Source organism: Triturus cristatus, chromosome 5_2, assembly GCF_964204655.1.
Source record: "Triturus cristatus chromosome 5_2, aTriCri1.1, whole genome shotgun sequence".
Taxonomy (NCBI): Eukaryota; Metazoa; Chordata; class Amphibia; order Caudata; family Salamandridae; genus Triturus; species Triturus cristatus.
Window position 1 is genome coordinate 140,950,846 of NC_140588.1, and position 22,014 is coordinate 140,972,859.

The window sequence follows — 22,014 nt, forward strand, 5'->3', positions numbered from 1 at the left end:
AATGCTAAATAAAGATCAATTTAAAACAAAAGTATGTAATTGCCCAAAATTTCTTTGGTCTGGGGATTCTCCAACTAGGTATGGTTTGTCAATATAGGGCGACGTCCTACAATAATTTTTTTCCAGATTTCAATTCAAGACAGACCTAGGTTGCTTTCTCTCTAAATTGGAGAGTTTTACTGAGAATAGATATTAGATTGATGACTTAATATGACTACTTCCTCATGGGTATCCCTCAAACACTTCTTCATTCAGCATCTGAAACAAAATCAGCCTGGCTTAGAAACTCTCATAGGACTTTCTGTACCACCAGTGACTCAAAGGTGCTTCCCTGCAGCAGCATTCGCCTTCAGGGACACCCCTAGTTCCTTACCCACATCAACCTATACATGAAAAGAATGACAAAGGTGTCTCACAGCAATATTTGTATAAATCACACATCTCTGCTGCCCCTAGATGTACAGAAGACTCTCCTATTGAAAAACCTCACACCCTTGATCACTGCTAGGCACACAGGGCTTTTCTTTGCAATGATGTCCCTGAATCCATGCACACAACAAACCAGGGTCATGCCATCATTCACACTTACACTCATGAAATAACACATGACACAGACATTCAGACGCATTCCACTGCTGGATGAAGGAATTCTGTCTGTACCTCAGCTGTGCACAAGCACAATTTGTGCAAAAACAACAAAGTGATGGATGAATACTTTAACTAATCTCTATAACTGACAGTCGTTTGAGGCAGTGTCCCAGTCCATCGTTTTTTTGCCCAACACACCTCCTCAGTTTGTACACAGCCATATGCAAATCAGTCTTGAGCCTGTCCCTCATGAGAACAGTCTTTCCCGAACTGCCAGGCCAGGTCCTCCCTGAACCGGAACACAGGCAACCTGTGGTCGGTTTCGCCATAGTTAGGCTTTTTCAGCCAGTTATAGCTTGGCTCCAGTGGCACAATGAGCCCAGGACCCACGTCTGGGCATACCCGGCATACTTAGGACAGCAAATGTAAAAACAACAGGATGATGGGTGAAATGCTAAAATTAATGTCAACCACTGGCAATCGCTAGGGCTGCTTCCCAATTCATTGTTTTTTGCCCACCATGCCACCTCAGTTTGGACCCAGCCATATGCAAATCAGTCTTGACCTTGCGCCTCATAGGAACATTCCACTCTGCACTGCCAAGCCAGGTCCTCCCTGAACCAGAACACAAGCACTCAGGACCAGTTGGAGCAGGGTCAAACCTGATTTCCATATAGCTGGACCCAAACTCGGGTGACATGGTGTGAAAAATACTGATGGTTTGGGATACGGTCCGAGTAATTACCACTGGCTGAGATTCATTCAAGCATTCCATCCATCACTTTTTTGTGTACAAACACAGTTAGTGGCATCACAGCAGAGACCTCTCCATGGCGTTCTGAAACGAGGCGAAACCAAAGTCTTCATTCATTAAGTAATAAATTATTGGTTCTTCTTAGAAAAAGACATCTTTTTGCTTTAACACACCAAATAACTGCCTCACAAAATATCACTAACTCTCAGCCTATACTGGTAAAGAGGATCCTTCCACCCCTGTGGACAAAGCGCCAGATGTACTCTAAGGCCATGCAGCACCAATCAAATCACTCGATCAAACTTGAACACAGGAAACAGAGGGAAATAACCCTCTAAGGCCCTGATTATGAGTGGTGGAATAGTACTTGAAGTGATAAATTGAGGTGGATTTCTGACACTCCCAATTCTGAGGGTCTTCGGGCGGGGCCACATTTGCTAATTCCATGCTCAGACACCAGGACCTTGTTAGAAGCAGCAGGGGCTGCAGGCATAATCACACACTGACCCCTGCAGCATCACTGAAAGAGGCAATGCTCTCCTGGTCAAACTTAAGTGTGCCCTGACCCCCAATCCCACCAGCCTACTATTGCTCTCCAGCTGACACTACACATTCTGAGAACAGGTGGAAAAGTCAGCGGTTTTCTCCCCAGAAATGGGGAAACCATGCAGGGCTAGTATCTCTGTGTCAATTTGTTTTTCTTCATTCAGGAGGAATTCACTATCAGTGTTTTTGGTTGCTGGGTTGCAGTTCAGAATCAGGTATTCTGGCACTCCAGTATCCCACCATCAAAAACTGGAACATTTGTACTGGACCCAACACTAGAAGGTACCTAACCTGTCCCCAGCATGCTGTCCTTCAACACTGATCTGAAGGCAAATCTATTTCACCCAACCACTTTTGAGACAACTTCCACCAGTAAAGAAGAGATTGGATCCTATCAGCTGCAATCAGGAACTCAAAGAAGTGATTGGACCATATTAACTGTATCAGGAACTCACAATGTTTTAATCCGCCAACTGGAGCAGCAGTGGTGGTGTTCGTTTACCAGTCCCGATGTGGTCCTTATGATTTCTAGCACACCAATCCAAAGAGAGCAGCTTCACAGTGAAGTCTTTTTAAGTCCCTCAGAGCTCAATACCTCTGATATCCTTCAATATCTGCTACCCGTGACGCCACTGTCCGCAATCCTAACTGCGTCTGCTGCCAGAGGCCACTGCTTAAACATGTGCCTTACCTTTCTGGTCTAGGAGAGGCCAGCCTTAGACCCCAAGGTGATGGGAAATGATTCAATTTGGGAACAGCCAACGGACTTTAGGTACACTGGTAAATCATTGAATTTCACTCAGTGTACAGGAGACACATGCGCTTCCATTCTTTATTAGTAAGATCTTGAAGAACATCAAGCATATATCAGATGTACTCCAGATCTCTTGAAATAAGTGTGTGGGACCCCTTCTAGAGAGAGGATCGTTGATGCAACAGCTATCACCCAACTACTAATGTTCTCCTTGTGCGGTAAGTATTGTGAAAGAGGACACAGTTCAACTAAAGGATATTTAGAAATGAACGGTAACCTCGGCAAATGGCTTCAGACCAAATCAGTGGACAGAAATATCATCAATGGATCCCAGTTCCTCTACTCCAGATATTCCACATGAAAGTTCTGCTGCTCTGGTGATCCTGTTGACCCATTCGGCAGCCTCCCACATCCTTGAGCACTCCCTCCTGTCTAGGATTGAGGAGGATAGGGGCATCTCAGAGGTGACTAAGACCCAGTTATTTTCATGAGCAACATCTGCTTTAGAATTTGTATAAGTAAATTCAAATCAATAGCAACTAAGCCAACATGTGAAGCCTTCAGTGCTACTGTCGACTGTCCCCTCTTTTTAGCAGATGTCAAATTCCCTTAAGGAAAGTAAATAAAGAGAAAGTCTAAGGGACAAGCGAAACTTTGTTACTCCTATGTCTACAAATTCCATGGAGCATTAAGGGATAAACATCTCCCCGACTTGTTCTAGGAGGGTTCACTTCGGATAATTGACACGTTCGAGAGACTGGGTGGTACCTCACTATCGCCACTGCTTCTATATTATACAAAGCATAGCACCTTCAAAGCACTATATGAGTTGTTCCACTCCCTCTCTTCCCACCCACTGCCCTGAGATACTCACCATAGCCCAAGCTTGTACAATAACAAGACACAGGTCTGTTGGCGTCACTGATGTAACTGCTGCTATATATGCTGGACTATGTGATGTTCCAAGAGCTTGAGGAGCCAGGAATCTGAATTTGCTCTTGAACATTCAGAGGAGCAATGGCTGTATTGTGTCTGATGACCAAAATAATCTCTTATAATAAAAACACAGTCTGGTTTGTTTCAATTTTCTTCAGTAGGCTTACTATACATCGATGAGGTGAGGAAATCTAAGCCAACGTTGAAGGCAATGTGCCTTTGCTGTAGACTGCTTGTGGCAGAATTAATTCAGGTGGACCAGGGTGTGCCCAAACATTGAAAATAATTGGGAATGGATGTCTGCAATGCTAACCGAAAAGCCAGGGGAAAGTACGGAGAGTGTGTACTAATTGTCACTTTTGCGATACGTGAAAGATACCCATTCTGAAAGATGGGTTTCATGTTAGCTCAAGAGAGAGAAGTGGTGCCCTGGATGCTCATTACCTCCCAACCACAAGAGTATAGATGCTCGGCATGATGTATTGAGGATAAAATGGTGGCATTGTTCTTGTTCCCACTACCGGTGACTATATGCCTATGAGAGGTTTTGTTTACCTTACGCAACTATCCGCTCAAGCTCAGTGTGGATCCGAACGCCACTTTCTCAACTAATTAAAGTTGGGAAGAGAATGTCTCCTGCATGGTAAACAGGTATGCCTCCCTGCTCTGAGTGACCTGACTTCATGTGAAACTGGCCCAACAAGCCTATACTAATCTAGCGTGTGCACTGAGGCTTAGGCCTCTCTGTAGTGTTTTCAAGCTCCAGTACCTGGTCTGTGACCAGGAGGGTGCACCAGGAGTGCAAGAGTGCACACCTTGGCATGGAACTATGGGCGAATTTGTTTGGATTACACACAGCTGTATTAGAAAGCATAATGATGTGACCTCTTTGGCTACAATAATATTGAAGCTAGGAGTAGGGACCCTTTGCTGAACAGACTGCATTAGCAGATTTAAGCTGTAACCTTAACGAAGAGCATTATAAAATGAGTCAGATGATGAATGGGCATATTTACTAATAGTGAAAGTAGCACTACAGCAAGGCAACTCACTGCACTGCGTGGATGAGAGAGAGCTGAATAGTGCCATATTTACCAAGAGATGGCACTGTTCAGCTCTGTTTATGTGCTGGCACACTTGTGGCTGCCTAGCGTTAACGCAGGCACCCATGCACCAGCAGCGGCTCGTGCAGGTAAGAGCGATGGGGCTGGGTTGGGGGGAATTCGACAGACGACAACGAGGAAAATTATTCATTTATTTAATTTTCTCTCGTGGTCGTCTGTCGAATCCCCCTCCCAACCTGGCCCCACCACCCCACAGCTCTTACCTGCAAGGGCCGCACCTGCCTTGCACCAGAGTGCAAGGGTACCTGCATTATGGGAAGCATTGTTTTTGTAAAGGAATGGATATCTTTTGGCACAAAAATAATCCTTAGAGGCATATTCCTCTTTTTATGTGTGCTGAAGAATGCTGCCCACATGGAAGGAGGACGTAACGGGGCGAAAAGAAGATGTTTCTCCATTTTGTGCTTCTGTCACGTAGGTGCATCGTGTTGCCGCATACCCAAGTTTACAAGTCTTTGTAAGTCTGGGTTTGCATCAAAATACATAGGTGGATGCCAAGAACACCTATGATCCACCCATGTAATGCCTACCAAACACAAAGTAACGCAAGTTGCATTAGTTTGAAGTTACTAAACCATGCAAAGCCACGCAAATCTACTTTGCATGGCTTAGTAAATGCGAAAAGGGATTTTGCATCAGACTTGCACCGCAAAAATGTTGCAACCCCGATGCATAATCTTAGTACATTTCGGCCGGAGTTTGCATCATAAATAGCGTACTTAAAGGGAATACACTGCAAAATATTGCTTAGTAGACACTTATGAAAAATCAGCATTGCATCTTTCAAAATGCCTATGTGTGCTGACGTCTTAACTTTGTTATCAAAAAATCTGTACACCAACAAAACGTTATCATGACAGCAAAGTAAAACAAATGAATGGAACACAAATAGGGCAATGCAACCATCTTAAAAATGTTGTGGCCTTGGTGGACAGCCCATTCAAGCCATGACAAACCATGAAAACACATGAAAACTCATGGCTGAAAGGGGCTCGCCCAAGGCCCACTCTCTCTATGCACCTCTTACTGTACTCTACCATTGATAATAAGAGGTACACCTGATAAGCTGGTTGTAGCCAGACATAAAATATGTTATAGTATAACATATTTAGCACTGTGTTTGTTAAGGTTACTCAGATGTGTGCTTTAAAAAGTGCCTGTCCTCTTGTTTGAAGCCTGGAGACTCCCTAACCCCATAGGCGGTCCCAAATTGCTGAGGAAAGCAACGTTTCAGGAAACAATAAAGGTGGCTTTCCAGCATCAATGCCAGTTCCTATCAGGGCTGAGGGATGTGGTCCTGAAGTGATAAAGTTCACAAAACGGACACAAAACATATAAATATTTGGACAGTTTTATATCTTTGTGTGTATTTCCATCAGCAAGGTTATTCTCTAATGATGGCTGTGTGTAACCATTGGCTAATGGTGGTTGTGTGTAACCATTGGCTAATGATGGCTGTGTTTAACCATTGGCTAATGATGGCTGTGTGTAACCATTGGCTAATTATGGCCGTGTGTACCCATTGGCTAATGATGGCTGTGTGTAAACATTGGCTAATGCTGGCCGTGTGTACCCATTGGCTAATGATGGCTGTGTGTAAACATTGGCTAATGATGGTTGTGTGTAACCATTAGCTTATGATGGCTGTGTGCAACCATTGGCTAATGATGGCTGTGTGTAACCATTGGCTAATGATGGCTGTGTGTAACCATTGGCAAATTATGGCTGTGTGTAACCATTCGCTAATGGTGGCTGTGTGTAACCATTGGCTAATAATGGCTGTGTGTAGCCATTGGCTAGTGGTGGCTGTGTGTAACCATTGGCTAATGATGGCTGTGTGTAACCATTCGCTAATGATGGCTGTGTTTAACCATTCACTAATAATGGCTGTGTGTAGCCATTGGCTAATGATGGCTGTGTGTAACCATTCGCTAATGATGGCTGTGTGTAACCATTGGCTAATGATGGCTGTGTGTAAACATTGGCTAACGATGGCTCTGTGTAACCATTCATTAATAATGGCTGTGTTTAACCATTCACTAATAATGGCTCTGTGTAACCATTCACTAATAATGGCTGTGTTTAACCATTCACTATAATGGCTGTGTGTAGCCATTGGCTAATGATGGCTTTGTGTAACCATTCGCTAATGATGGCTGTGTGTGACCATTGGCTAATGATGGCTGCGCGTAACCATTGGCTAATGGTGGCTGTGTGTAACCATTGACTAATGATGGCTGTGTGTAACCATTGGCTAATGATGGCTGTGTGTAACCATTGGCTAATGGTGGCTGTGTGTAACCATTGACTAATGATGGCTGTGTGTAACCATTCACTAATAATAGCTGTGTTTAACCATTCACTAATAATGGCTGCGCGTAACCATTCACTAATAATGGCTGTGTGTAACAATTTGATGGCTGGGTTCCTACCTTCCAGGATGTTCAAAGCCCCGCAGAGTTTGATATGCTTTACAAGGTGACCTGTTAATAAAAAGCAAGGCACGTGCACCATGTCACAATAGTACACTTCTGCATTTGGTACAATTAGTATATGTTTGTGGTGTGTTATCGTGTGTGTAAAGTTTCGATGTGGCAGCCCTTGCATTTCGTTATGTTGTTTTATGTTAGATTGCATTGCTATATTATGCCATGTTAATTTACAATAACTTGTGTTATGTTGCACCAAGTTGTGTTTTGTTTTGTTGTTTTATGTATCCTGTTACGTTGTATTTCTGTATTCTCTTCTATTATGTTGGGTTGCATTGTGTTGCATTGTGTTGCGTTATGTTATGTCACCGTGTGTTGTACCATTCGTGTTATATTGAGTTATATTTCATTAGCTGTGGTAAGGTAAGGCATAATATTGTATGGCGTGGCGTGGTTTGTTATGGTATGGTAGGGTGAGTTTTGCTCTGTTGATGTGCGTTCTCCTGTGATGTGTCATGTTGTGATGTTGTCGTGTGCTGTGTTGTGGTATGTTATATTATGTTGTTATACTGTGCAGTATTTTGTGATGCTGTCATGTTATGCTTTGTCTGTGATATGGTATGTGGGCTTGTGTTGTAGCATTTCATGTTATGCTATGTTGCGATGTTATGTTGTCTTGTGTAACTAGTGAGAATTGAATAGGTAAGATAAGGGTCAATTGATTAATTATTTTTTTTACATTAATGAACTTCTTTTATTGATCGTGATTTTAATTGTATCTCATGCATGTGGGCTTTTATAGACATCTCTTTTATCTTATAATCCTTTTTTAATAATCTCGAATGTACATTTTGTAGAATACTATTAATGCCGTCGTTCATTTGGCGAAATAAAGTTATTTTGTTGATGATGTTGTGTTGTGTTAAGTTGGTTCTTACATCCACTTGCAGAACCCTGCATGACCCATACCTTAACCCTCCGCCCACATTACTTGCCTTAGAGAGCGTGTTAAAGTCAGAAAGTTAGATTTATCACACGCATTTACAATGACATGCAGAACTCTGCTCCCCTGCTGCAGCCAAAGGCCCTCCAGGCGTGGAACGCTGACGTGCCAGCCCCAGTTACGGAGGTTCAGTGGGCCTAGCTCTGTCCCCCAATTACAAGCTGCGCTTGATTCATTTTAAATGTCTTCACAGATCTTATAGGACGCCCTCCCAACTACATCGCAAGGGGGTCAGGGAGGACGACAGGTGCTGGAGATGTGGCCTCGCCCCGGCTCCCTTCCTGCACATGGCGTGGAGTTGTTCACGGCTGACTCCATGTTGGTCTGGCATATTCCCCACAATCCATGATATAATAGATACGGTAGACGATGCGGACCCCTTGCGGGGATTACTGGGATATGTCAAAGACACGCCAGTTGCAAATGGTAAACTACACGCTATGCTTTTACTCTTTGACAAGCGTGGGGGGGCATGCATTGGGGGCGGAGGGGGGAACCGTTTCTGAAAGAGTGGATCCAGGAGGTAACGTTTGGCCACACGGATTTAACCTTTTGGGAGCTGATGCCGACTGCATCCAGGCCTAGGGACATATGGGGGCCGTTTTTGGAGTGGGCACGTGCACGTCAAGGTTAAAGGGGGGTGGGGGGGGGGTCCCCAAGGTCGCTTGGTAATTCGTAGATATGTTTAGTTCTGTTGGGAGGCGGGAGGTGTGTTATATTAGGAGGTCCACCACACACAAGCTACACATCGATATATGCAGGTTCAGCGGGCCCAGCCCCTTATGGAGATGGTGGGAGTAATGTGATGGGGGTTGCAACTCTGTGGTCTCCTGCGGTATTGTGTTGGTTTGTTCATCATTTCTGTCTCTTTATTCACAGGTGGCACTGCATATTTGATTTTTTTATGTGTAACTTATTGATGCACGCAAGTGATCGGTTTAGATGTGACTGTAAGCAACTTGCTGGTAGTTTGTAATGTTTGTTGTTTTATGCAAAATGCCAGTAAAGAAATTATTTTAAAAAGTTGGTTCTTACGCCATGATATGCTATGTTAAGTTACAATATATGTTACACGTGGAATGTTGAACTACACAGTATTATATTATGATAAGCTTTATTATGACATGTTATGTTGCGCTCAATTCTTATGCTGTGTATCGTTATGTTGTATAATGTCATGTTGTGTTGTATTATACCATGCTGTTGTGTTATGTTGCATTGTGTCAATCAAATTATCTTATGCTAAGCTGAATTGTGCTATACAGTCTTCTCACAGTGAGTTAGTTATGGTATGGTATGATACGGCATGGCACAATACAGTATGGTGCACTGCACTGGGTCGTTCAATGGTGTGGTGTCAGGTACGTCATGTTGAGGTATGCTGTGCTATGTTCTGTTACATACTGCTGTTAGGTTATGCTGTGTTCTGCGGTGTTATGTCATGTTGTCTAATAGTATGCTATGTCATGTTGCTTTGCTTTCTGCTGTATTATGTAATGTTGAACCATGCTATACTTTAATGTGTTTTGCTATACTGTGCTGTGCTATGTCATGTTGTCTAATCTGTATTATGTTGAATCATGCTATACTTTAATGTGTTATGCTATACTGTGCTATGTCATGTTGTCTAATAGTATGCTATGCCATGTTGCGTTGCTTTCTGCTGTATTATGTTGAATCATGCTACACTTTAATGTGTTATGCTATACTGTGCTATGTCATGTTGTCTAATAGTATGCTATGCCATGTTGCGTTGCTTTCTGCTGTATTATGTTGAATCATGCTATACTTTAATGTGTTATGCTATACTGTGCTATGTCATGTTGTCTAATAGTATGCTATGCCATGTTGCGTTGCTTTCTGCTGTATTATGTTGAATCATGCTATACTTTAATGTGTTATGCTATACTGTGCTATGTCATGTTGTCTAATAGTATGCTATGCCATGTTGCGTTGCTTTCTGCTGTATTATGTTGAATCATGCTATACTTTAATGTGTTATGCTATACTGTGCTATGTCATGTTGTCTAATAGTATGCTATGCCATGTTGCATTGATTGCTTTCTGCTGTATTATGTTGAATCATGCTACACTTTAATGTGTTATGCTATACTGTGCTATGTCATGTTGTCTAATAGTATGCTATGCCATGTTGCGTTGCTTTCTGCTGTATTATGTTGAATCATGCTACACTTTAATGTGTTATGCTATACTGTGCTATGTCATGTTGTGTAATAGTATGCTATGCCATGTTGTGTTGCTTTCTGCTGTATTATGTTGAATCATGCTACACTTGAATGTGTTATGCTATACTGTGCTATGTCATGTTGTCTAATAGTATGCTATGCCATGTTGCGTTGCTTTCTGCTGTATTATGTTGAATCATGCTACACTTGAATGTGTTATGCTATGTCATGTTGTCTAATAGTATGCTATGCCATGTTGCATTGATTGCTTTCTGCTGTATTATGTTGAATCATGCTATACTTTAATGTGCTATGCTTTACTGTGCTATGTTATGTCGGTTGCGTGCTACACTTGTACTTGCACGACAACGGGTGAGTTTATCCTAAAAGGAAACTCCCAGGGATAGAGAGTTTTCAGATAGAAACGGAAAGGGTCCCGGCATGCCGATGACAGGCTCGCTATATTGAAAACATGTATTTGGCACACCCGTGCTGGCATGTGGAAGCCATTCTTGCCACAGTGCAGCCCTGCAGGCCCCGCCCTCCAGGAACGTCACGCCTAGGCGCTCCCCTCAGCGCTACGCGCCACCTGCTATCGCTCTGCAGAACTTTGGACGTGTTTTTTCAGAGCATGGAAAAGTAAACGGCTTTTAAATGTATAGAATGAATCCATCTTTCTGCGGGTGGAGCGACCGAACCCGTCCCCACCACCTCTGAACAGAAAAGAAACCAGAAATAAAAGGTGTCTGGGACTTAACTGTTTCTGCACCGGCTTCCGTCGCTTCCGGCCGGCGTACATGCACTCTCCCGGAGGTATCATTGTGTGGAAACCTGGAAAGCAGAAGCGACAGGTGCGCGTTAGACATCGCCGCCTGTCAGACCTGTAAGGGGGGCGGGGGCGGGAAAACTGAACTGCCACACCTGATTCACACAGTGGGCATAAGTAATGCCCTCGCCTTTATTTTATTCATCTGGTGTGCAGCTTGTGAGGGTACAACATTAGGGCCAGAAAATGAATACACTTTATCAGCTGAAGTTTCATTTTGTGAAACACCAGTGCATGGACTAACGTGTTTTTTTTTTTATAAACAAGAGCCAGTACTTGACTGACACCAGCCTTAATCATACACCATTAAAAAAAAGTTATAGGCTGACTGAGTAGTCAGTCAAAGCCGAACTTTGGTGGACTCCTGGTGCTTACCGTGTATTTGTTACCAAAAGACCTGTGATACAAAAAAAAAATCACTAACCACAGAGAGTACTTTGTTAATGGCTCCTGGACCACAATGCACGCGCTACCCATTATTTGCTCGTATTCTGCCTATAGAAAAGAAATTATTGTAAACTTCCTTTTACTTGAAATCTGCAATTCACATGAATTGTTTCTTGTGATTTAAGTGTTTGTAGAATAATAGTAACAAAATGTATAATCTATCTGTGCATTTTGTCTACGGTATGGCCTACAAGGCTGGTTGCCCCGTGGTCATGAAGCATAGCCACGTGCCAAGAGATTAACAGATGCTACTTATGTATGGACAATGAGAATGACTACCTAAATTAAAAATAACATTGAAAAAGAAACAAGAAAAATATTTTAAAAGAAAATATCAAGTGAAGCATTTAAAAAAAGGCCTCATCACCGTCGTTTTTTTTAGTATACTTTATAGTATCTAATGTAATGCATGTAAAATGTTATTTTTTATCTAGTGTTTTAGAAGTGTGACTTCAACTCCTTTGAAAAGAATCATAGGCAAGTAATGATAAGTGCTACCAGTACACCAAGATGACAATATAGGACCATCTTACGCATTGGCATTTATGTTTTTTTTATATTTCACGTTTATTTTAGGGTAGTTAGCTTTAAAATACTGTCTTCTTCAAAGTGTCAGTAACAATGGGCACTGACTGGAATTAGAATGTTTGTGTTTTCTCTACCTTTCATGAATAAAATTGTTTATCAAACAATGGACAACGGGGTGGGTCAGTGGATTTATGTGATTCTGTGGCAGCAGTGATAATTTCACAATTATTGATTTACTGCGTTTGCCACATAATTTGCAAGATAACTAGCATCATTTGCAGATTTCACAAAAGTGTTGTTTCTGGCTCCAATGGCGGAATATAATATTGCAAGAGAATGTGCCGCATAATTCGGGGGTTTGCTGCATAATTTAGATAATAATAGCACCTAGTTTGGTCTTCCATGCCGCACACTCCTAGTAGCACTGGCAACTGGAAAGCTCTTGCAGAGTAGCATGGGGGGTTGTCATTATGATGAATCCATATTTCAGCGGAAACTGTGAAATATGATCCATGTTTCACGGTTCCCTGCGAAACATTGGTTTTAATACCACAGCATTTTGTGGAATAAAAGATGCTCATCAGTTATCACACACACACACGCACACTGGTGACTGGGATCAATGTGCTTTAAGAAATCAAGTGATATACAGTTAGCAGTTAAACTTAAGTCTGTCATGAAGGGGCGGCGTGCAAATACGTTTCAACATCAGCCATTCCACATCCTTTCCATTTACTCTCTTTTAGACTCAACATTTTAATTTGGTTGAGAGGCACTTGTCTTCGCGCTTGAGTCACACAAAGGGGCATGCATAAACTTACCCAAAGTGAAGGCAAACAACCTGAGGCCCAAAGTATCCTTCAGAAGATGAAAAACTGCGCTCACACAAAAAAGAAAAGAAAAGACAATGAATGAACGTGAAATCCTGGAAAGGGGCTCCTGCCCTCGAGCGCAGGAAGGGGTTTGTCTAAGGGTGCTCCAATGGTGCCTGCTGCTCTCCCTGCACAGCCGTCCTCTCCTCTTCCCTGGGCTGCCCGGGACGGGACTGTGTGTATGTGGCAGTTACCATTGCCCAGCTGCACAGTGCACTGATTCTCATCTCACTGCTGGGTTTGCTTTTTTCACTACTCGATGAGTCGCTCTCACTTCCTTGTAATTCAGGTGACGGATTCCAGAGTGAATGACAACCGCAAGCTGTTCGCACGCGATGCTCTGTTTATCTTTGGACGGCGTTTGCGGGCAGTGGGCAGCAGATGGCGCTGGAGGGCCAGAGAAGAGTCAGAAACTTAGGAAGGGAAACACTGCGGCGAATGCCTTCAAAAGACTGGCGCCGAGTTCTTAATTTGTACAGCGGTCTCAAGCGGCGTACGCCGCCTGTCATTGTTGGGGACATGGTTTTTTACCATTATCATAGTTGGACTCGGGGCAGAAAAGAGAAAGAGAAATTGGAAGACAGAAAGAAAGCAATGATAAAGACCCTGAGGGATCTGGACTAACAGGGCAAGGTGGTGGAAGAAAGAGGCACGGTGTGAAATCAAGACTAGGCGGTCGTGGTATTCGGCAGTGCTGGGCTCATAAGAAATCTTAGACCCCCTGCACTTTTTTCATTTGTACAAATCACGCGCTGATTTTACCGCGTGCTCGCTTAACAGCTGCCGAGTCGTCACAGCCTCACCTCTCATAACCACGACTTCTTACACAGCACTTTCTGTTTCGCTTCGTCCGAAACAGCGTCAGCGCTATATCACGCTGCGTGTAGCCAGGGTGCACCCTCGTTGGTGTCACTTTATGTAGTTGTGTCGGCTGACGGTTTCACTTGAATTGCTCGTTTATTATAGACTTATAAGTTTTGATGTTAGTGATACAAAACGTATATGTATTATGCAGAAATGGAAAAACAGAAGTGCAACTGAGAAGTGACGGTACTCTCCACTTACACGCTTTACGGTTCTATTCAGGGCTTTAAGTGGGGTGAAAAAACTGGGGGGTCTCTCAAAGGGTCGTGGCCAATGTTTACGGCGCGGCTTAAAAACAGGTAAGCTAAAAATCTGTGCTTAGCATAGTGTGCCACCCGACTTGTATTTTGCTATTTCTGTCATTGCATCCAGATATATGATACAACAGTTCAATTCAATTCAATATGACTTTATTTCGGATGTTTTTCAATCCATAAAAGTACATAACAATAGACAGTACATAATAAAAACATCACGTTAATTACAAAATCAATCACAATAACATACAACACATAAATTCCTTAAAAGAGTGCAAAGGCAGAAGAGTGCAAAAAAAGTGCATTAGTGCAATTGACTACTGATAATTCATGGTAAGTTACAGTTACTCATCTAAGCATTTTCTAAATCTCAATGTCAATTTTAAGAATTCTAGCACCTGGAGAACACTATCCGAGTGGAGCAGCTGTAAATACATAAAGGCAGGTCTAATTTGTTTAAAATTTAGTTTCTTTAAAAGAGTAACAAGGTATCTCCTCCGGGGATATTCATAAAATGTACATAAAAAGATAAAATGCAGCATATCCTGTGGAGACTTCCCGTCGCAGCCACAGGGAGCTGCAGGTTTCTTAAAAATATCTGACGTGGGTCTAATTAAAAGATGATGAAAGATATTAAACCTAAAACGAGTCAGCAAAAATTTCTCGTGGGAGGTAAAGGAGCATGTTAGATACTTTTCCATAGAGTCACAAGAATTCAACATAATATACTTTCTAACATTAGGTTTTAAAAGCTCAACTTCATCTCTTAAAGCAATACAATTCTGAGAAAAAGCTTTCTTAATTGCTGCAACATCACCCTTAACTATTTCCCTTGGTTTATCAAACAGATTCAGGCGGCCAAGCTTCAAAAATTGGGACTTCAAATATTTAAGCCAGGGTACACACATGGCATGATCAAGTGATATAAGGTCTTCCACTATTAAATGTGTTAGAGGAATTTCAGCACTTAACCATAGTTTTACCCAGCATAACAATGGTTTTAAACCAACAATGTCGGATAGATACTGGCAACCAAGTTCTTCATGTGCAATTAAATTCGAGGTGCTACCTGGAACACATAACAAACGCTTTAAAAAATTATTTTCAACTATTTGTAGTTGATCATCATTTGTGTAGCCCCATATCTCACTACCATATACTACAGTGGCTATGGATTTAGAGTTATATAGTTTCATCATAGCCACATTTGGCTTATTCCCTAATTTCGAAGCAATATTGAAAATGGAGGCATTGACTCTGGTCATTTCCCCCTTTTTCTTGGCCAAATGTGGAGCCCAGCTGAGTTTCGTGTCAAATAAGACACCCAGATATGAAAATGTTTGGGTGATGGGAATCATGACATCATTCAATTTAAAATTGAACTTCTTTTTTGGTTGACGGCCAACATGCATTATATAGGATTTCGAATTGTTGACCATAAGGTCCCTATCAGACATAAAATTGTTAAAAGCATTCAGTAATGCCTGGAGACCTACTTCTGGTCGAGAAATTAAGACCGCATCGTCAGCATACAATAGTAAAGGAATACCCCTCGCACCAGCTCTAGGGCAATCTGATTTTACCTCTTGTAGTACAGCCTCTAGATCATTTATATAAAAATTAAAAAGGAAAGGGGCCAGAATACACCCCTGACGTACTCCTTTATTAATACTGAAACTTCCTGTAGTTTCCCCAGTCGATGAAAACCTCACATTAGCTCTTGTGTCATTATGCAGATCCGCAAGGAACTCCACAATCCCCTTATCAATACCTTTGTCCCTCATGGTCTGCCACAGCCTCAACAGTTAACATCATACCTACAACAAGTAAGACTGTTGGCTTTGTCAATGGTTGTTAGTTGCATAAGATAAATAAGCAGCAACTATGGCTTGTATATAATATTGAATAAGCTTCCACTTAAAGTCCTGGTGACACCACGACGATGTTGCTGATCCTGAGTTTCAAAAAGCGAAGGGAAATCCAGAGGGAAAATGACTCTCTTTAAAGGATTTCCTGTAATGATGTAGGTCCCCTTGCTGTGATCTCAAGTAAATAAGGAGGCTACACGTGGTTGCATAGGTAACGCACGTTTATTATACAAATATCTATGCTAGCGGGAGCGCCGGCAAGGAGCTCCGATCATATTGAAATCAGCGCGCTAAATGCGACCCCAAAATGGCCGCCCCCGGAAGTCCGCTGACGTCACACGCAGTGTGCGTCGCAGACTAGACCGCTACACCACATCTCCCTCCTTCGCAAAACATGAATTACAGTACCCATCTACAACTAAGAACAGTCTTACTTGTTGTCCATGCTGAACTCCTCGAACCTCCTTGGCAGCATTACTTTCCTACCACAACGTGTCCTTCCTCTTCCTTCGCCCGGGGTAGGGGTGGTGTCGACCCCGTCAGGGTAGGAAGTTTCCCTCTCTTCTCCGAGTTCTGTCCCGCTCCGTCCTGTCTCCTCAGGCGTCTCCTGGGTGTCCTGTTCTTGCTCAGGGCTTTCTCCTCTTCCTCTGCCCCTTGTCCCCGACAGGGAACCACCTTCTTCTCCGCCTGATCTCCTCCGTGCCGTCCTCGCGTCCGGCGTGACTCTGGCATGCCCTGTGACGTTCTGCTCCCTGGCGGGCTCCGCCCCATAGGTCCTGGCGCATCTCGCCATGCGATCTTGGGCCCATACCTTCCCGTCACTTAGTAGGGCAGACCTGGAGTATGGCTCCACTACTTGAAACGGAGGTGTGAACTTGCTGTCTCCTTTCTTTCCGGGTGCTGGTACTTTGACTCTCACCCATTCCCCTCTCTCAAGTGCGACTTCCTTGGTGTTGTGCCTTGTGTCGTAATAGTCCGTGTACACTGCTTGTGCCCTCTCCAGGTTCCTGCGCACTACTGCTGGAGACCAGTGACTTTGTACTGTGAGCTTTTTCCAAGCCACGTTGTCCTAAGTGAAAGGCTCTCTCCCCCTCAGCACTCGGAACGGACTGTACCCCGTGGAGGCAGGAGTTATCCGGTATGCCCATAACAGCCGCTTCAGCTCCTTTTCCCAATTCATCCCTTGGCTGATCGCTGCTTGTAGCGACCCCATAATCACCCTGTTGAATCTTTCCGCAGCTCCGTTTCCCGCAGGGTGATAAACCGGCGTGTGCCGGGCCGTGATTCCATTCCTGTCCATGAAAGTTTGCCACTTGGCCGAGGTGAATTGTGGGCCATTGTCACTTAGGATCCCTTTGGGAATGCCTTCTCTTATGAATACCTCAGTGAGGAATTCCAGTATTGTGTCCGTCTCCGCATTCTCATCCACGTGGACTTCAGGCCATTTGGAGTAACGGTCGATGACCAGCGTAAGGTACTTTTGGACTCCATTGGCGTCTTGTATGGGACCCAGGACATCAATCGAAATTTCTTCCCATGGGTTCTCGGGACACTCATAGCGCCCCAGGGGTGGACGTAGCACTCTTTGGGTCTTATCCGCATTGCTGCATTGTTCGCACGCCCTCACATGGCGCTCCACTGCGAGGTCCATTCCTGGCCACCAGTAGTCTTCCTTCGCTCTTCCCTTCGTTTTCATTATCCCCAAGTGGCCTTCATGTGCGATGGCCATGTTGCGTGGTCTTAGCGTGTTTGGGGGAACTACTTTGCTGCCTCGTAACAGGAAACACGGGTTGTCCCCTACCGACAGTTCCTCTCGGACCTCCCAATACTGTTTTAGCTCCTCCTCTAGTAGTCTCTTGTCCGGCCATCCCTTGGTTACATACGCTTTAACTGCTCTCATTTTTCCGTCTTTGTCGTATTCCATTTCCCATTCTTGTCCACTTATGGCCTTCTCGTGGTCGCCGGTGAATGCCACCGCATACTCTTCCCATCCACCTTCTTCCTGGACTTCCGCGACTTCTTTGGACGCGGCTCTGCTTAGGTAGTCCGCTACCTTGTTCTTGTGCCCAAGTAGGTACTCCACGTCGTAGACGTAGTCTAAGAGTCTCAGCGTCATCTTGGCTATTCTCGGTGTAGCATGTTCATGTCCGCTGGAAGTGAGGACCCTTACCAGCGGCTTGTGATCCGTGCGCAAAAGGAATCTTCCTCCCCACAGGAATTGCCGGAACCTCTCCATCGCCCACACGACTGCCAGCATTTCCTTTTCGATGACGCTGAATTTGCTTTCATTGGGAGCCAACGTGCGAGACGCGAAGCTGATAGTGGAGGTCCTCCCCTCTGTGGATCTTTGGGTAAGGACTGCGCCGAGTCCCCTGTCGCTGGCATCCATGGTTAGAACAGTAAGCGCTGTCGGGTCAAACCCTTGAATGGGCACCGCCTCACAGATATCGTTCTTCATCTCTTCGAATTCCCGCTGTTGTTCTTCCGTCCACCTTAACGCTGTTTTGTCCTTTAGGAGCGATCTCATGTGGAGGGTCTTGGAGGCAAAGTGTGGTACAAACTTGCTGTAAAATTCAGCCATGCCCAGGAACGTCCGGACGTCTTCTTTACTTGAGGGCGTAGGTGCGTCTTTAATTGCTGCCACGTTGGCCGACTTGGGTTTTATGCCCTCTTGGCTGATCTCGTGTCCTAGGTACGTGACCTTGTTCATGCCAAATTTGCATTTGTCCCATTGGGCAGTGAGCCCGTTCTGCCTTAACACTGTTAGCACTTCTCCCAACTTCCTGTTGTGGTCCGCCACGGATGTGCCCATCACCAAAATGTCGTCCTGGAAGAATTGGATGCCCTCCTTCTTGTGGAACAGCCGGTACGTGAGCTTTTGGAAGACGGCTGCTGCTGAGGCTAACCCAAACGGCATCCGCAGGAATTTGTAGCACCCGAACGGGGTGATGAACGATGTCAGGTGGTTGCATGACCTGTGTAGGGCGATCTGGTGGTAGGCCGACGTCAAGTCTATTGTGGAGAACCACCTTGCCCCTTGGGTCTTAGCCAACATCTCGTTGATTCTGGGGAGGGGGAACTTGTCCACTACAATGTTCTTGTTAAGCTCCCTGAGGTCCACACACAACCTCACCTTCCCGTTGGGCTTCTGCGCCACGACCAAGGGGGCCAACCACTCCGCGTTGTCTATTGCTTCTATTATCCCGTTGTCTTCCAGCCTCTGCAATTCCTCCTGCACGGCCGCCCTGGTCCGGAATGGGATGTTTCGCACTCTGTGGGACACCGGCCGGGCCCCTTCCTTCAGGTTTATCTTGTGTGTAAATTTCGCTAAACGACCGATGGAGTCTTTGAAGACTTCTGGGAATTCTTCTTTCCACCATTGCGCCTCCAGACCCGGCTCCTCCTCGGTCAAGAGCACTTGCGTGCGTCCTCCCGGGTTCAATTTTATCCCTAGCTCACCCTGGTCCTTCCAGCCCAGTACTGATGGTCCTTTCTCCGCCACATATAACTTCCCTTTGCACCTTCTGCCTTTGAACTCGAAGGTTAGGGGGCAATATCCTACCATGGGTATGGGTTCCCCTGTGAATGTTACGGGGTGGATGTCCGTGGGCCTCAGCCAATATTCTGTTCCTGGTGCGAAGTCTTCCTCCCATATCTTCCTTCTGATGATCGTGTAGGGCGATCCCGAGTCCGCGACCATAGTGGCTCTCACTCCCCCTATGCTCATCTCGCACTTCGGCTTCTTGTCCACCGAACTCTCTATGCCCAGTATCTGTTCTTCTACGATCAGGATCTCGTCTTCCTCTTCCTGGTTCTCGTCTTCTTCCTCCTTGCCCGTGTCTTGCGCCACGTATTTCACCTGTTGCCTCGGTGATTTCCTTCGGCATACCCTTTCGTAATGTCCCAACAGTCCGCAGTATGCGCACTTGGCTCGGAACGCCGGGCATCCCTTGTCGTTGGCGGCATGGCCGCTACTGCCGCATCTGTAGCATGCATTCGCGCTCCCTTGCCTCTGTCCTTGCGTTTTCGTGTTGCGGGCGTTGTACCTTCTGTAGTTCCGCATGCCTTGTTGTCCTGCTGGCGCATTTCCATCATTGACCTTCCGATCCTCTATCTTGCACACCGCCTGTTCTGGTAGGCGTTCCCGTTTGGCCGCCTCCGCACACCTCCTGGTCAATTCCGCTTTCTTCACCATGGATACTACGGTCTTTAGTGGTGCGTCGCCGTTTGCCCATAACTTCACCTGAATGGAGGTATTTACCGTGTGCATGATGATCTGGTCCCTGATCAGTTCCTCTTGTAGGGTCCCGAACTTGCACGTCAGGGCCAGTTTCTGTAGTGCTGCTACATACTCATCGACCGTTTCCCCTTTATTCTGTGCCCTGTGGTAGAAGTTGTACCTGTCGATGGCTGTGCATATGGCCGGGCGATAATGGGCATCTAGGTCTTCTATCGCGTGCTGGAACACGTTGTCGTCCGCAGCTGGCCTCACTTCCTTCACCAGGTCTTCATACACCCTCTGCCCCGCAGGACCTAGATGATGAAGGAGTATCTTCTTCCTCTGCGAGCTCGTGAATGCTGTCTCGCCCTCTTCCTCCAGTGCCGACAGGTAATTTAGGAAATACCTTTTCCAATCCTCCCACGGCATCTCCGGCTCTCCAACTTTGGTTAGGAAAGGCACGGGATTCGTCAAGGAGAACGTCTGGGAACTCATCTTCCTCCTAGTTCTCCCTCGTCGTGCTCCAGGAGTGGAAGTGTCAGGTGCACTGGTCACTCGGGTGCTTCTGCCCCCTGGTTCATCTTCCTGGCTGGACTCTCCGCTCTCCGCGTGGTCCTCGCTATCCCCCTCCAGGTTTTCGGGACTCCGCCCCTGTTTAAGCCCACCGGTGGCGCTCTCCCTGCCGTTCCGGGTCACCTGGGGTGCTCTCGCTCCTCCTTTTCGGGCACGGGGCTAGGGGACCTGCTCTGCTCCAGGCTTCCCCTCAGGGCGCTCTCCGTTGCACTGCCACTCTCCCGCCTGTGTGTGTTGTGGTATCCAACCGGTCACTTGCCACCACGTGGGTCCTGGAAGCAGCGCTGGGCACTTTCACCTCCTCGTCGCCATTGTAATGATGTAGGTCCCCTTGCTGTGATCTCAAGTAAATAAGGAGGCCACACGTGGTTGCATAGGTAACGCGCGTTTATTATACAAATATCTATGCTAGCGGGAGCGCCGGCAAGGAGCTCCGATCATATTGAAATCAGCCCGCTAAATGCGACCCCAAAATGGCCGCCCCCGGAAGTCCGCTGACGTCACACGCAGTGTGCGTCGCAGACTAGACCGCTACACCACATTTCCCTTCCCCCACAACGCTCACCTGGAATGACGTCATGCCATAACTTCTCCACCGATAAGTGAGCAGTGTGAGCACACGCACACTAGTGAGAAGTTAGCAGTGAGAGCATCGACGTGCCCGCCGTCACTGCAGTCCGGGGAAAAAACCGGTTCCGCCTGTGCCAGGGCACAAAACAGAGCCTCAGCCCAGTAGAGACCTGTTTCGAGGCCCCCCCTTAAAAACTGCCCTTTGAGACCCTGCCCACTTAAAGCCCTGGTTCTATTGAGAAGTGCCAGTGCTCTCCCTCTCTAAATAAAAAAGTGCTGGTACTCCATACCGGACAATACCGGCCCATTTAAAGCAGCACTGATAGTATGTTTATTTGCGTTTCTACATAGCTAGTGAATAAATAACTGACACAGAGATAATATTATTGGTTCTCCAACATGTAATTAAATATTTTGTAATTTACATATGGGTTTGGGGAAGGTATATGTACTGAAATTTTACAGTGGGGATGTTGATGGTAATGTAAATATGTATTATTGCAATCTACTATTTGCTCCCTATTGTGAAATGTTGGAAATATCCGATCTGTATATTGCAGAAATGGATGTTTTTAATTGTAAATATCTATTCAATCAATCAGTTAAACTGAATTTATATAGCACGCCTTATCACCCGTGAGGGTATCCAAGCACTGGGTTTGTGGGTCTC

At 45.2% G+C, this 22,014-nt stretch overlaps 1 protein-coding gene across 3 annotated transcripts in view; it reads right to left on the reverse strand.

Moving 5' to 3' along the window:
- The window catches only part of AHRR (aryl hydrocarbon receptor repressor), a 793,419-nt gene extending 780,168 nt beyond the window's left edge, over positions 1-13,251 (reverse strand). The window contains exons 1-2 of one of the 3 annotated variants that reach the window (XM_085606921.1): positions 12,943-13,251; positions 11,079-11,151 (exon numbers count right to left, since the gene is read on the reverse strand). In XM_085606921.1, coding sequence (XP_085463047.1) covers positions 11,079-11,140 — 62 coding nt within the window. In that variant the 5' untranslated portion in view covers positions 11,141-11,151; positions 12,943-13,251. The remainder of the gene's footprint in view (positions 1-11,078; positions 11,152-12,942) is intronic. The other 2 variants (XM_085606920.1, XM_085606922.1) reach the window with 2 other exon arrangements.
- Positions 13,252-22,014: the final 8,763 nt, after the last annotated feature.